This window comes from Protomyctophum parallelum, assembly GCF_964188405.1.
Source record: "Protomyctophum parallelum genome assembly, chromosome: 7".
Classification (NCBI taxonomy): Eukaryota; Metazoa; Chordata; class Actinopteri; order Myctophiformes; family Myctophidae; genus Protomyctophum; species Protomyctophum parallelum.
Genome location: NC_139705.1, coordinates 18,745,081 through 18,758,608, shown reverse-complemented (window position 1 = coordinate 18,758,608; position 13,528 = coordinate 18,745,081). Strand labels below are relative to the sequence as shown.

At 43.5% G+C, this 13,528-nt stretch overlaps 1 protein-coding gene across 1 annotated transcript in view; it reads right to left on the bottom strand.

Moving 5' to 3' along the window:
* mtcl2 (microtubule crosslinking factor 2) overlaps nt 1-13,528 on the bottom strand; it is a 304,621-nt gene that overhangs the window by 100,021 nt on the left and 191,072 nt on the right. Inside the window, exons 3-4 of the mRNA XM_083769352.1 lie at nt 7,642-7,743; nt 6,195-6,317 (exon numbers count right to left, since the gene is read on the bottom strand). Of these exons, the coding sequence (XP_083625478.1) occupies nt 6,195-6,317; nt 7,642-7,743 (225 nt within the window). The remainder of the gene's footprint in view (nt 1-6,194; nt 6,318-7,641; nt 7,744-13,528) is intronic.

Below are 13,528 nucleotides of genomic sequence, written 5' to 3'. Positions count from 1 at the left end.
ACTTCCCACCCCTTACTCACACTGTGTGTGTGTGTGTGTGTGTGTGTGTGTGTGTGTGTGTGTGTGTGTGTGTGTGTGACTGTGTGTGACTGTGTGTGTGTGTGTGTGTGTGTGTGTGTGTGTGTGTGTGTGTGTGTGTGTGTGTGTGTGTGTGCGCGCACATGTGCGTGCGTGTGAATACTATTTTAGCAGGGGATATGTCTCCTTCACAACCAAGTTACAAAACACATAAACAAAGACAGAGAGACAGAGAGAGACAGAGAGAGAGAATTGCCTACTCTCCACACACATGCACACAAAGAAAGAAAGAAAGAATGAAAGAATATATATATTTATACAATCATATGTTTGAGTTAAGATGTAGCACATCTGCAAGCTCGAAAGATCTGCTACTTGAATTTGAATCCTGAACAGTACCATGACATACAGTATGTGAACAGTACCAGGACATACAGTATTGAATCCTGAACAGTACCAGGACATACAGTATGTGAACAGTACCAGTACATACAGTATTGAATCCTGAACAGTACCATGACATACAGTATGTGAACAGTACCATGACATACAGTATGTGTACAGTACCATGACATACAGTATGTGAACAGTACCAGGACATACAGTATGTGAACAGTACCATGACATACAGTATGTGAACAGTACCATGACATACAGTATGTGAACAGTACCAGGACATACAGTATGTGAACAGTACCAGGACATACAGTATGTGAACAGTACCAGGACATACAGTATGTGTACAGTACCAGGACATACAGTATGTGTACAGTACCATGACATACAGTATGTGAACAGTACCAGGACATACAGTATGTGAACAGTACCAGGACATACAGTATGTGAACAGTACCATGACATACAGTATGTGAACAGTACCAGGACATACAGTATGTGAACAGTACCAGGACATACAGTATGTGAACAGTACCAGGACATACAGTATGTGAACAGTACCAGGACATACAGTATTGAATCCTGAACAGTACCAGGACATACAGTATTGAATCCTGAACAGTACCAGGACATACAGTATGTGCTTGACTTGGGAGACGCATTTAGAGGAGATTCCATTCAGACAGTAATGTGTTCACGTCATGAGAAGACTAGCAACCGTTTCCTCTGTGTGTGTGTGTGTGTGTGTGTGTGTGTGTGTGTGTGTGTGTGTGTGTGTGTGTGTGTGTGTGTGTGTGTGTGAGGTGTGTGTGTGTGTGTGTGTGTGTGTGTGTGTGTGTGTGTGTGTGTGTGTGTGTGTGTGTGTTTGTGTGTGTGTGTGTGTGTGCGTGTGTGTGTGTGTGCGTGTGTCCAGATGTCTTCTGTGGCTTGTGGCTTGTGGGAACGAGAGCAGCGGGTGAGTGGAACAGGAAATAAATTCTCAGTCTGTGATGGCTGCATGTCCCACATGACGTGATCAATCACACGCACACACACACACACACACACACACACACACACACACACACACACACACACACACACACACACACAATCAAACAGCATGTGATATATAACCATGTGGCAAACACACAATCAACCACCCTCTGTCTCTCATCCCTTCCCCCACCACCTGATCTCTATCTACTCCTCTCATTTCCTTCTTTATCTACACATCCATCCATCCATCCTCTCCCTCAAGGAGTGCAAAGGCCATGTGAACAGTGTGTGTGTGTGTGTGTGTGTGTGTGTGTGTGTGTGTGCGGCTGTGCGCGTGCATGTGTGAGTATAAGCACTTTACTGGGGGTGTGACCATGGTCTTAAAACTCGGGCAGTATAGTTAATAAGCCAATTAAACCTGATGCGGCTTCACTTTGTCAAACATGTCACACCAAGGTCAAATTAAAGCACCTCTTATCAACTAAAGTAAAAATAAAATATAAAAATGTGGGTTTCAGAAATGTAGTGAATGATACTACCATGAATGTTTTATGGTTCATCAAAGGCATGCATTAGATTAGATGTACTATTGCGTGAAGTTGCAGTGGCCGTTCGTTCAGGGCATGGCCGCTGGGAGCACGAGCTCATTCAGGGGGACCTGCCCGTTGGAGTAAATGCCAGTGTGTGAGTGCGTGCTCACACACAGCCTCATGCGTTGAGGCCCATGCCAGTTTGATGCGGGGGGGGGAGGTTTAGAGCGTGTTTCTGGGAGCCTAAGGTAGTGTTTCCCAACCTTTTCAGACCGTGACCCCCCAGAATAATCATATTTGAACTGACCCCCGGACCCCCCACCCTAATAAGCACTTAGTAGTAGACATACCCCCCCTCCCGACCCACAGGTGAAGAAGCACTGAGCTAAGCATTGAGCTTGGCTCCTGGTATGGCTGCTTCCAGGTAACCAGGTTACAGAGAACCAGGTGAACTCCATGAGGATGGACCGTTTTGGCGATATACCACGAGATTCCTTAAATAACAAAAATGTATTACACCTGATAGGTTGGTGATCTAATCAATCCATATTGATTAGTTATGGATCAAGTAGTTATGACATTCTGTGCTATTTTTCACATTATGGCCTAAACTCCATCACGTCAGGTCGTTGATAAGGTTGAAGTCCTGTCCTGTGCTCGCTATAGTATCAGCATTTCTTGATAACGGTGTCTTTGTTTTTTTAAAGCGTGAACCCTGTACAAATATAATTTCTCCTCTGTGGGAGGAATTATTTAGTAGCCTGCTGTTCGTAAGCGCTTCTGCCTGACCTCGGCCCAACGGAATGAATAACCAAGATTATTTTGTTATTCATGTTGTTATTCATGCCGCCGGGTCAGAGCTTTGGGTCGTAAGTACTAAACTCTGGTTGCACTGCCTAAATATAGTTCCTGACCTTCATCAAATGAAGAATGGCTGTCCAGTTGGGGCCACTACTGTAAACCTTTGTTAGTTGAACTCTGGTTTACAGATAAGACTGCTTTAAAAGTCTTCCATCTTGTCTCATATGCCAGAAGAACATATCTGGACCCAAATATTATTATAACAAGACATTTTCACTTCGGTTATTGATGTAAATAATTAATTGACTGTCAGATAGATATGGACCAGGACATTTTAACACAACACAAACAGCAGTGTAAACAATTAAAAACATCACTATCTTTAGAATTACTCTCTCTGGAGCCATTATTATTACATGGCTGCTACTGGTTATTTTTGTGGTAACATAATATTTGGTACACTGCCACTGTACAATAACGACATCCATTAGACCAGTGGTTCTAAAAACAAAATTGCTTTTCATCCACGTCATCCCTGAATTACATTGATACTAACGCCTTACGTTCATGTCATATTACGGTACGTGAATATGTAAATCTTTCCCCGTTAAGTATTCTGCGGCACCCCCTGGACCCTATTTGAGAAACCCTGCATTAGACGGATCAACATTACAGGCATTATGACCAGTCATCACACACTCTGACTGGGACTTTCCAGAACCACTAAATCGAGTGGAGTGACACACATAGAAGTGTGTGTGTGTGTGTGTGTGTGTGTGTGTGTGTGTGTGTGTGTGTGTGTGTGTGTGTGTGTGTGTGTGTGTGTGTGTGTGTGTGTGCGAGCGTGCACGTGCGCGCATGCGAGTTAGGCTGAACACACTAGAATAAACACAGGACTGATTATAAACACAGACATGCACAGGCAAGAAAACAAAGATTAAGTTACAAGTGTACATATACACACACACACACACAGACAGTGTGTGTGAATATGTGTGCGTGCGTCTGCGTTCGTGCGTGCATGTGTGTGCAAAGACACAGGAGTATTTTATGTACAGTGATTCGTATAAGTGAGGCTTAAACTGCATTCATGTGTGTAATGGAGTGTGTGAACTTCTGTGAAGTCATGTATCAGTATAAATACATAATAAGTGGTTGTAAAGTGTATGTATGTACAATGGCTGGTAAAGTGAGGTTTACTATGCAGTATGCACTGTGGTTGTGAATGCTGCAGACGCTCGCTCGCGCTCGCGCACACACACACACACACACACACACACACAGTCAGTTGGTCTAAATGTCCCCCTTCACACTGCAGTGGAATCCTATAACACCATAACACTGGCCCAATGCAAAGTAACACCAGTTGGCTCGGGGGCACACGCTGGCGCACACCGCACATGCACACAGACGCTCACACATGCATGCACGCACGCACGCACACACACCACACACAAACAGACACACGCGTACACGCTCGCACACACACGAACACACACAATGTGCCATGGTGTAATTTGACCTGGCAGTTTGTCTCTGCCCCCAGTAGCTAGGAGAAACAATCTCCCATGTTGAGAGAGAGAGAGAGAGAGAGAGAGAGAGAGAGAGAGAGAGAGAGAGAGAGAGAGAGAGAGAGAGAGAGAGGAGAGAGAGTCTTCCTGTGGTTTCCTGGTTTACTGAGTCTCATCACTACTGCATCCTACTACTACTGCCTATCTCCTTTGATTGATCCGTCTATGTGTGTGTGTGTGTGTGTGTGTGTGTGTGTGTGTGTGTGTGTGTGTGTGTGTGATAATCGGCCCCAGTAATCTTTTTTACAATACACCAACACTCATTCTGTCTTTGTCCATCTCTCTCTTGGATGATTACTGCCATTCTCTATCTCTCTTCTAGTTCCTCTCTCTCTCACACACACTCCCTATATCTCCCTGTCTCCCACTTCTTATCCCACTGCTGTCATGAACAATGATTCTCTCTTTCCTTTTCATTCTGTCTCCCATCGATCAAATTTCTATAACTGAATGTCTGTCTCCTTTTCATTTGTAATCCATTGCTCCCTCACTTCCACTCTCTGCCTTCCTATGATTGGTCAGTGAAGATTCAAATGTTCAAACAGCAGCCAATCCCTGTTCTCCCTAGAGATCTCTCTCTCTCTCTCTCTCTCTCTCTCTCTCTCTCTCTCACGCGAGAAAGACACACAATCACATTCATTCAGTTATTCATTCGTTCTTCCTTTCTTTCATTCCCTGTGCTTCATTCATTTGCATTTCTTTCCATTCCTTTATTCCTGTTTTCTGTCACTCTCTCTTTCCGTCTTCCATGTTAATTTTCCTGTTCTCTCATCACTCTTTCCAGTCCGTGCTCCCTCGCTAGCTGTCCCATGCAAACAGCTGGCGATAAAGTGAGAGATGGCAACAGCAGAATATGACATCACTTCTATCCCATCAGCCCGCCGTCTGTTCCTCTCTCTCCCTCCCTCGTTATTGCTCTCCAGAGCCAGACCCACATATCGGTTTGGCTGACATATCGGACAATATTGTGTGTGTGTTTGTTTTATACTGCACATGTGTTCGGAATTAAATATTTTAATAAAAGTTAATAAAAATCGTACACCTTTTGACAATATTGGTCAAAACAAAACATTGGCAATTGGTGGTTCTCTCCAACATTGGGATTGGACCCAAAAGTGGGCTAGTGTTCGGCCTCTATTCGTCTCTCCCCCTCTCCAGTCCTTTCTCTTTATCCGTCTCTTTCACTCTTGCCCTCTCGCTATCTGTATCCCTTCTTTTCCTCTTCCCATTATATCTTCTCCCCACTAGCTATCTTTCCCTCTCTCTCTTCCACTTTACCTCCGATGCCTCCCCTCCCCTCCCCTCCCCTCCCCTCCCCTCTCTCCCTCTGGTCAGACATTAGATAAAGACCACATTGTGTCGTGTGTCACATGGAAGCAGTCGGGGGAATGCTGTGAATTTACCAATGTGTAACTATGGCCCAAGGTCACCATGACAAATAACACAAGGATCCCCCTTTACCGTGTAGAGAGATTGTGTGTGTGTGTGTGTGTGTGTGTGTGTGTGTGTGTGTGTGTGTGTGTGTGTGTGTGCGCCGCGCGCGTGTGTCAGAGCAATTTTGCAGTCACACATACAGTCCACACAGACATGATCGAGACCTTCCGCTCTTTCTAACAGTGTGTGACCAATCAGTGTCCTTTTTAAATGGATGAATTCCCTTTAACCGCTGGCTCATGACTACATGTCTATAACAACCGCTACACAATGAGTCCGGAAAACTTATGAACACACCCACACACAGACACACACACACACACACACACAGACACACACACACACACACACACACACACACACGCATATTAGTAATCTATTCTGGTATGGACATGTGGACCACTGTAAAAGCCAACATCACATGCACGCACGCATGCACGCACGCACCACACACACACACACTGACCTTGACGTCTTGTTCCAGTGTTCTGATCAGTTCCCCGTCCACCTGTCCCGTCTGAGCCACACGTAGAGAGCGCCGCTCCGCCTTCCTCAGGCGGTACTGCAGTATACGACAAGTCTTGTTGGCCTGCAGGGAAACACAAGGATTACGTGAATTTGTGTTCTATGTTAACCGTTTCCGTCCGTAGGACGTGTCCACACGTCCTAGGGGTCCCAATCGACGCGTCCATAGGACGTCTGTAGACGTCCTAGCACAATCTCAATGATACCGGGCGAGAGAGGAATATTCAGATTTTTGGATCATATATCGTATAAATTAAAACGATAGCAATGCAAGCTAGCAATGTAAAGCAAACTTTTTTAAGCGGATTGTTCCCGGGTCGTGGGTTTCAGAGTAAAAGCGGCCATGTCTTGCCGGCACCCCAGAGCTCCTATTTTGAAGGAATCCCGGCACGGAATTATAGCATTATTGAAACCCGGTTCAAATGGAACAGCTGCTTCAGATCTGCTTAATATGGAGCTGATGGGGGGGAATTGGAGTGCACCATGTTCCTTCTGCATTATGGGGAGGGGCAGGGGTTTATCCCATTCTGAACGGGCACCCATTTTGGTGTCGGCATCATGTTATGCTTTAGCATATGTTAAGCTCATATCGCGCCACCGAGTGGCGCGATACGAGCTTGTAGGTCTGCTATTTTTTTTAAATCGAAGAGCGACTGACATTTCTAGAATCTGATCTCAGGTCAGAATGGGTTAATCAGACCAGTGTGTGTCCAGTGGAAACCTCGTATGAATCTGATCTCAGGTCAGATCTGCTTAATATGGAGCTGATGGGGGGGAAATTGGAGTGCACCATGTTCCTTCTGCATTATGGGGAGGGGCAGGGCTTTATTCGTTTGACTTGGATATTAGGTTTTCGAAGAAACAGGTTTTCTGATATTTCACTTGGTTTGCAATTTCGTTGGGTAATATCAGTTACCGGTAGTGTTTTATTGGTTTATGTTATGTGTAGTCTTTTTAAATGCTATGTCCTAACCTAGTCTATCGCCCTTTGTGTGACTAGTCAGACTGATCACCACTCATGTCTCATTTTGGTTATGTCCGTTAATTTCCGTTTATGTTGCTTAGGCTGACCTATAATCTATTTAGGGTCCAGAATAGATCTACAACTTCAACACGTTGCGACGCATTGAAGTTGTAGATCTGCTCATTTTGCTTTCTTCCTTTTTAATGTTTGAACACGTTCACCTATAATGGACATGCTACAAACACTAAGGACACCGGGCTGAAAGTATGTCTCATCTGTGGTTATTATAAACATTTAACGAATGAAAAGCATTAACAAGAGATTGTGATTGTGAACACAGCAGGCTCTGTTTTCCATTTCCTGAACAGTATAACGATATTGGACACTACAAGGCCTCCACCCCGCCAGCGATGATGATAATGACCTGTTCCAGCTGCTGACGTAGTTCCTGGAGCTGGTAGACATCCTCTTCCATGTACATGTCTCTCATCTCCAGCATCTCTGACCTCTGCTCCTCCATCTCATCCTGCACGTCACACCAAAGTGGGAGGGAAAAAAGGTTTGAGTTATAATGGCATTTTAAAATGGTGACATTAGAGAGGCGTGTCCATTTATGGGCCAATAGAGAATTGTTTATTATGTCATCACTCCTCATTATATGCATCATCTACATTCTCCCCACTCCCCAGACCGCACTTTGAGAACCACTACCCAGGGTTATGGACTACCTCCACAACACATACCCCAAAGAACCGTGCTGTTCACCAACACTACTACCACCTTATGGTTCAACTCAAGTATGTGCCACCTGTTGCTGCTATGACACCTGAGTTTCCCTCCAGGGATCAGTAAATCCTTGTCTTGAAGAAACTGTATGAGAAAGACGATTTAGACCTCTGGTTCTCAACGTGAGGCGACCCTCAGGGGTCCTTGATGGGGATTCCAAGGGGCCCCCAGCTAAATGATAGATAATTAGGAACCAAATGGACAGGTGTGTAACTGTCCAAGATTTTACAACTGAAACAAAATGGCCAGAGAATCGCATATTAGACCACATTTGGACCACGTATAATGTCAAATGTATACACACACTTGACCTGCACTCTCACACTTTCATCAGAAATGTATCTAACAAAGTACTTATGTAACCTCCATGTCATCAGCAGCACCCAATCAAACACCATGACTGTACATCATATACATCTAATCATCTCCATAATGCCATGTTCATTATTAGCGCCTCATTATGCTTTTGCTGTGAATCAACCTGCATCAGTTACTTAACATTTATAACGCTTACAGCTTCTCACCTACAGCCTCATTATTGACTTCAAGCCTTATCCATGGTTTTGATCATTAGTATTATCATGATCATCATTATTGTGATTACGTCCTCCTTAGAGTGATGTACTGTACAATATAGGCTTACATAACATCAGGTCAGTTAAAATAACCTCATTAATAGAGATCTATATCTCTCTTTCGTAACGGACATGAAGACAAGGTCGCTGTATCATTATTTTACATGAACACGGTGGTCATCTAAATGTTTCAATGCTGGAATTATTAAAGTATATCACTCAGGATTTGATGTCCAGGCGATTGTACATTTTCAACAAAAAAAGAACAAAAAAAGAAAAAACCTGAATGGTGCCTCTTGCTTGTTGTATTGAATACTTTAGTTAAATAAAGATTATTATTAGAATTGTTCTTATCTTGCTGCCTCACCAACTATTCCTATAACCATTATAGACAGTAAAAACATTTGGCCTAAATTGGCAATGATTGCCTGTTCCAAAAGGCAAAAGCAACGTCTTGCTCTGCCCCTCAGGACTGGCAGAAAATGGAATTACTTTTGTCTACTGCAATGAGCTGAATCATACATCACTAACAAGCAGGCTTATTACGCATATTAGATTATATTCCTCTATCGCCTGTGTACCACATGCGATAAACTCTAATAACACCTTTTTCAATTACTAGTGTCTGTACTCAGTGAGATTAATCATGTCCATAATTGGAATAGTCTCCTGTTCCTCTTTCTTTTTTTTCTTAGCCTCGAGTTTTAACAATCTGCATTTTAATATGTTTAATAAGTCATGAGTAGAATTCTTCATACGTAATTCAAACTTCACCAAATAATGTATGTGTCGCTAATTGTGTTTTTACAGTGTATACTGACGTAAAAAAATGCGATAGATTTCATAATAATTTTCTTAATAGCCATTACTAGCCCTCGAGACTTTTAGGACTTTTACTGGTAAAGGCAAAGATTCTACGATCTACAAGCTCACAATGCTTCACGACGTGCGACAAGCTGCGACCTAAAATGCGTAGAGCTTAAGTGGTTAACTTCCAAAATGAAGGGAAGTGTCTCCTACAGGAGGGGTGGGATGGGGGTTACTACTGGGTCACATAGCCTGAGGCCATGCTGTTATAAGGCCCCGTCGCTGTGTGTGCTGCATTAAACTATAGTACTACTGACATCCCCTCAGTAGAGATGCGTACACTATATCAGACATATTATATCTTCTCTGTCGGGTGGAAACCTCATATGTCCAAAATGGTTACTATTCAGGATTCAAGTAAAAAAAACAGCTAAAGTAGCAGATCGACAAGCTCAAAACGCTGTATTTGGAGCCTGTAGATCTGCTACTTTTGATGCTTTCGTGTGACACTGTAGTATGATCAAGTACGGCGTTCATTTGCGAAAAGACAAATATGGAGGTAAGAGGTTTCAGCAACGATATGAATGCTCTGTCCATCGTCTGTTGTCTGTGAAATTGTAGAAGGCCACCTTCAAACCTAAATCTATTTGCAAACTCCTCAGTCCTCGTGCAGCATCAATTGAGCAAAGATTGTCCTTTATGACAGTATAATGCATTCAGCCAGAGTGGTACTGAATCCGAATGATCCAATTATAGTATTTCACTGTGTGGGGCTTTTTGGCATGCACTGAATCTAAAATAAATATTGCATGCACAGAATAGAATTATTCACGGTACTGAATGGAGGTGAACTAGAACCCTTTGGCCAAGTTCTGATAATGATGTATAATAACATAATGATGCCACAGTTACAATAACCACTGGGAGGTAACCAAACATTACACCAGGGAGTTTGGAAAATACTCTCCCCATAAATTATGTTTGTTGTGCTACTACTGTGTGTGTGTGTGTGTGTGTGTGTGTGTGTGTGTGTGTGTGTGTGTGTGTGTGTGTGTGTGTGTGTGTGTGTGTGTGTGTGTGTGTGTGTGTGTGTGTGTGTGTGCGTGTGCGTGTGCGTGTGTGCGTGTGCACTGAATGTTCTCTCTTGTCTCTGCACCTCAATTTCATGCTATTGCAAATTAGGCTAAATCCCCAAATCCCTTATCTACACCCCCATGCACCCCCTCCTCCTCCACAGACGAAGCCTTTGTAGCAATAAGCCCCAATCAACAATTTATAAGGACAGAGCCTGGTGTGTAGTGAACAATGCACTATTAGCTGCACCGATTTGACAATGCACCATGGGAGAATGTGACATGGGAGCAAGCATGAACATATTATATAATAATAATAATAATATTAACTTTACTTTGTCCCTTTTTCCTACACAGTATATAATTGCTCTTCAACTCAATCGCTGATTGACCGCCGGGTTAAAATACAGCGGTCAGAATTGACCAGACTGGAACATTGTCCATTAGCAGTCGAAGAGGGAAACTATGTTCCCCAAGGCTAATTATTTAATTCATGGGACTCTGTACTTCCTTATGATACACTGTCATGCACTGCTGAACACTCATTAGACAATCGACTAACAGCAATCAAATGCACACATGTTTTGAATGTAATGAGTTTACCTGCAGAGTTCTATGAATTTAATATGTACTATCCTGATTCCTGGTATGTCTCTTACTCTCTTTGCACTATGTATGAAATTAAATCCTCACGTCATATGAACTACTATTATTAGTACATCTACCACTACTATGGCAGTGCCAGTAGCTGTAGTAGCAGTAGCAGTAGTACGGTTGTAAACTATTGGCATAATTCACTACGGTGGAGAATATGGGTCAACGTCTGTGTGCATGCATGCCCATGTGTGTATGTGTGCAGGCGTGCATTGCGTGATAAGAGAGAGACAGAGGCAGCGAAACCAAGAGTGAGTGGGGAAACGGAACAAGAGGTAGAGTGGGAAATAAAGAGAGTGTTTGAGTGAGAGACAGCACATCCACTATAGTATAAACACTGCTAGTGTGAGGGAGTGAGATTCTCCTCTACGTTATAAACAATTGATGGTGTGTGTGTGTGTGTGTGTGTGTGTGTGTGTGTGTGTGTGTGTGTGTGTGTGTGTGTGTGTGTGTGTGTGTGTGTGTGTGTGTGTGTGTGTGTGGCAATGGGTGTGGAAGATACAGTGAGCGAGTTAAAACAGACTGCAGCAAGCAGTCTGCACCAAGCTGGTGCTACTGCTACTGCTACATACCTGCATTATAGGCTAGACAGAAAGGAGGAGAGGAGAGGAGGAGAGATCGAGCGAATCAGAGTGGGAGAGAGCGAGATGGCCCACTGACCTGCTTTTTGCAGCTAACAACATATGAAAGCGGGAAGGGTGGTTTCTGTTATGTGGTGTGATAAACCACGCATTCTGGTGAATGAACTTGGTGGGTAGATAGATGGTGTTAGTTAGAGGGCTATTTTTAGAAAGCAGAACCTACACCGCTTGTTCAAAATCGAAGGTGTTCAAAAATGTTTTGGAACTTGGCCTGCGGTCACAGAGACGTATGAACAATGCAGTACATCTGAGGTCAGGATTATGCTCACATACTGGCACGCACAGTACAAAGACCGCAGGCTCTCACATCCAGTATATTCATCTGGAAATAAAAATAGTGGACTTAGAAATATAATCAGGCCAGGTGAATTAAATATCCCTATGGATAATAGTATGTTGCCAAAGCAGGTACTTGCAATGTACAGCAGTGTAGATTCTGCACTGTACTATAAGTTTATATGAGGCCAAATTGTGCTTTACAGTCTAGATTAGACTGTAAATGCCATACAGTCCCAGCCAGCACGATTTCAATTACAATCACTATTAGAAGACAATGACCTGATGGTATCTGTGTGTACTGTGCATGCGTGAGTGATACTACAGTAACAATAGACAGTAATGTGTGTGTGAGTGTATGTGTGTGTGTGTGTGTGTGTGTGTGTGTGTGTGTGTGTGTGTGTGTGTGTGTGTGTGTGTGTGTGTGTGTGTGTGTGTGTGTGCATGTGTCCAGATTCCACATCCATCTCTGTGAATAGGCTTGTACTTACACTTACAGGCGGCGCTCTAGTCTCAGGTTTGGGTTTTCCTGTCTTACCACATGCTCAGTTTATATTATACTCTTTTGTACAACGGTGTCACACAAAATAGCAAATCTACAAGATCAAAATGTGTGTTGTGACTGTCGTACAACAGAGTATAACTAAACATCAGGCATTACTCTGTACCAGCGAAGTGCACAGACCTGATATGTGATAAATCTGTTAATTCTAGAGGCTCCCTGCTGAGTGCAAGCCGCTGTAGACGTGTGTTTGCTATAATATTGACTGACAGCTGCATGCAATTAGTTGAGCTGTCGTTTGCGTGTTGCTAACACTAATCCTATGCCTTGGGGTAGAAGCTGGGAAGGTACAGCAGAGCAGATTGGTTGCCGTTGCAAATAGCTAAAACATCACATAAGACAGACGGACGGACAGAGAGTGAGGGCCGGCTGAGGCTCCGACACTACTGGTTAGCTGTTGATCCTTTAGCCAGGTGTTCCTAACAGCTGTAACAACACAACAGGAAGTAGCACAATATCTTCATGTCATGGCCTCCCATGAGGTTTTGGGTGGTCTCAAACCAGTAGCACACATACACACGCATGTGTACGGGCAAGTACGTGTACACACACACACACACACACACACACACACACACACACACACACACACACACACACACACACACACACACACACACACACACACACACACACACACACACACACACACACACACACACACACACACACACACACACACACACACACATCTAATCAAAAGGTATTATCATGTGGATATTGCCCTCCACTAAACAAATATGCCAGGGTTATGTACAATCAATTGACTCAAGTCCTGTGTGTGGGGAGGAATCACTTGTGCAAATAAGGCTTTTAACCAGATTGCGCCCTCAAGTACAGCCAAGACAATACATCAACATCTTAACTAACATTCAAATTCAGAGTGATTTATGAACGATTGAACAATACCTTGCTCAAGTGACAGAACATGAGGTTG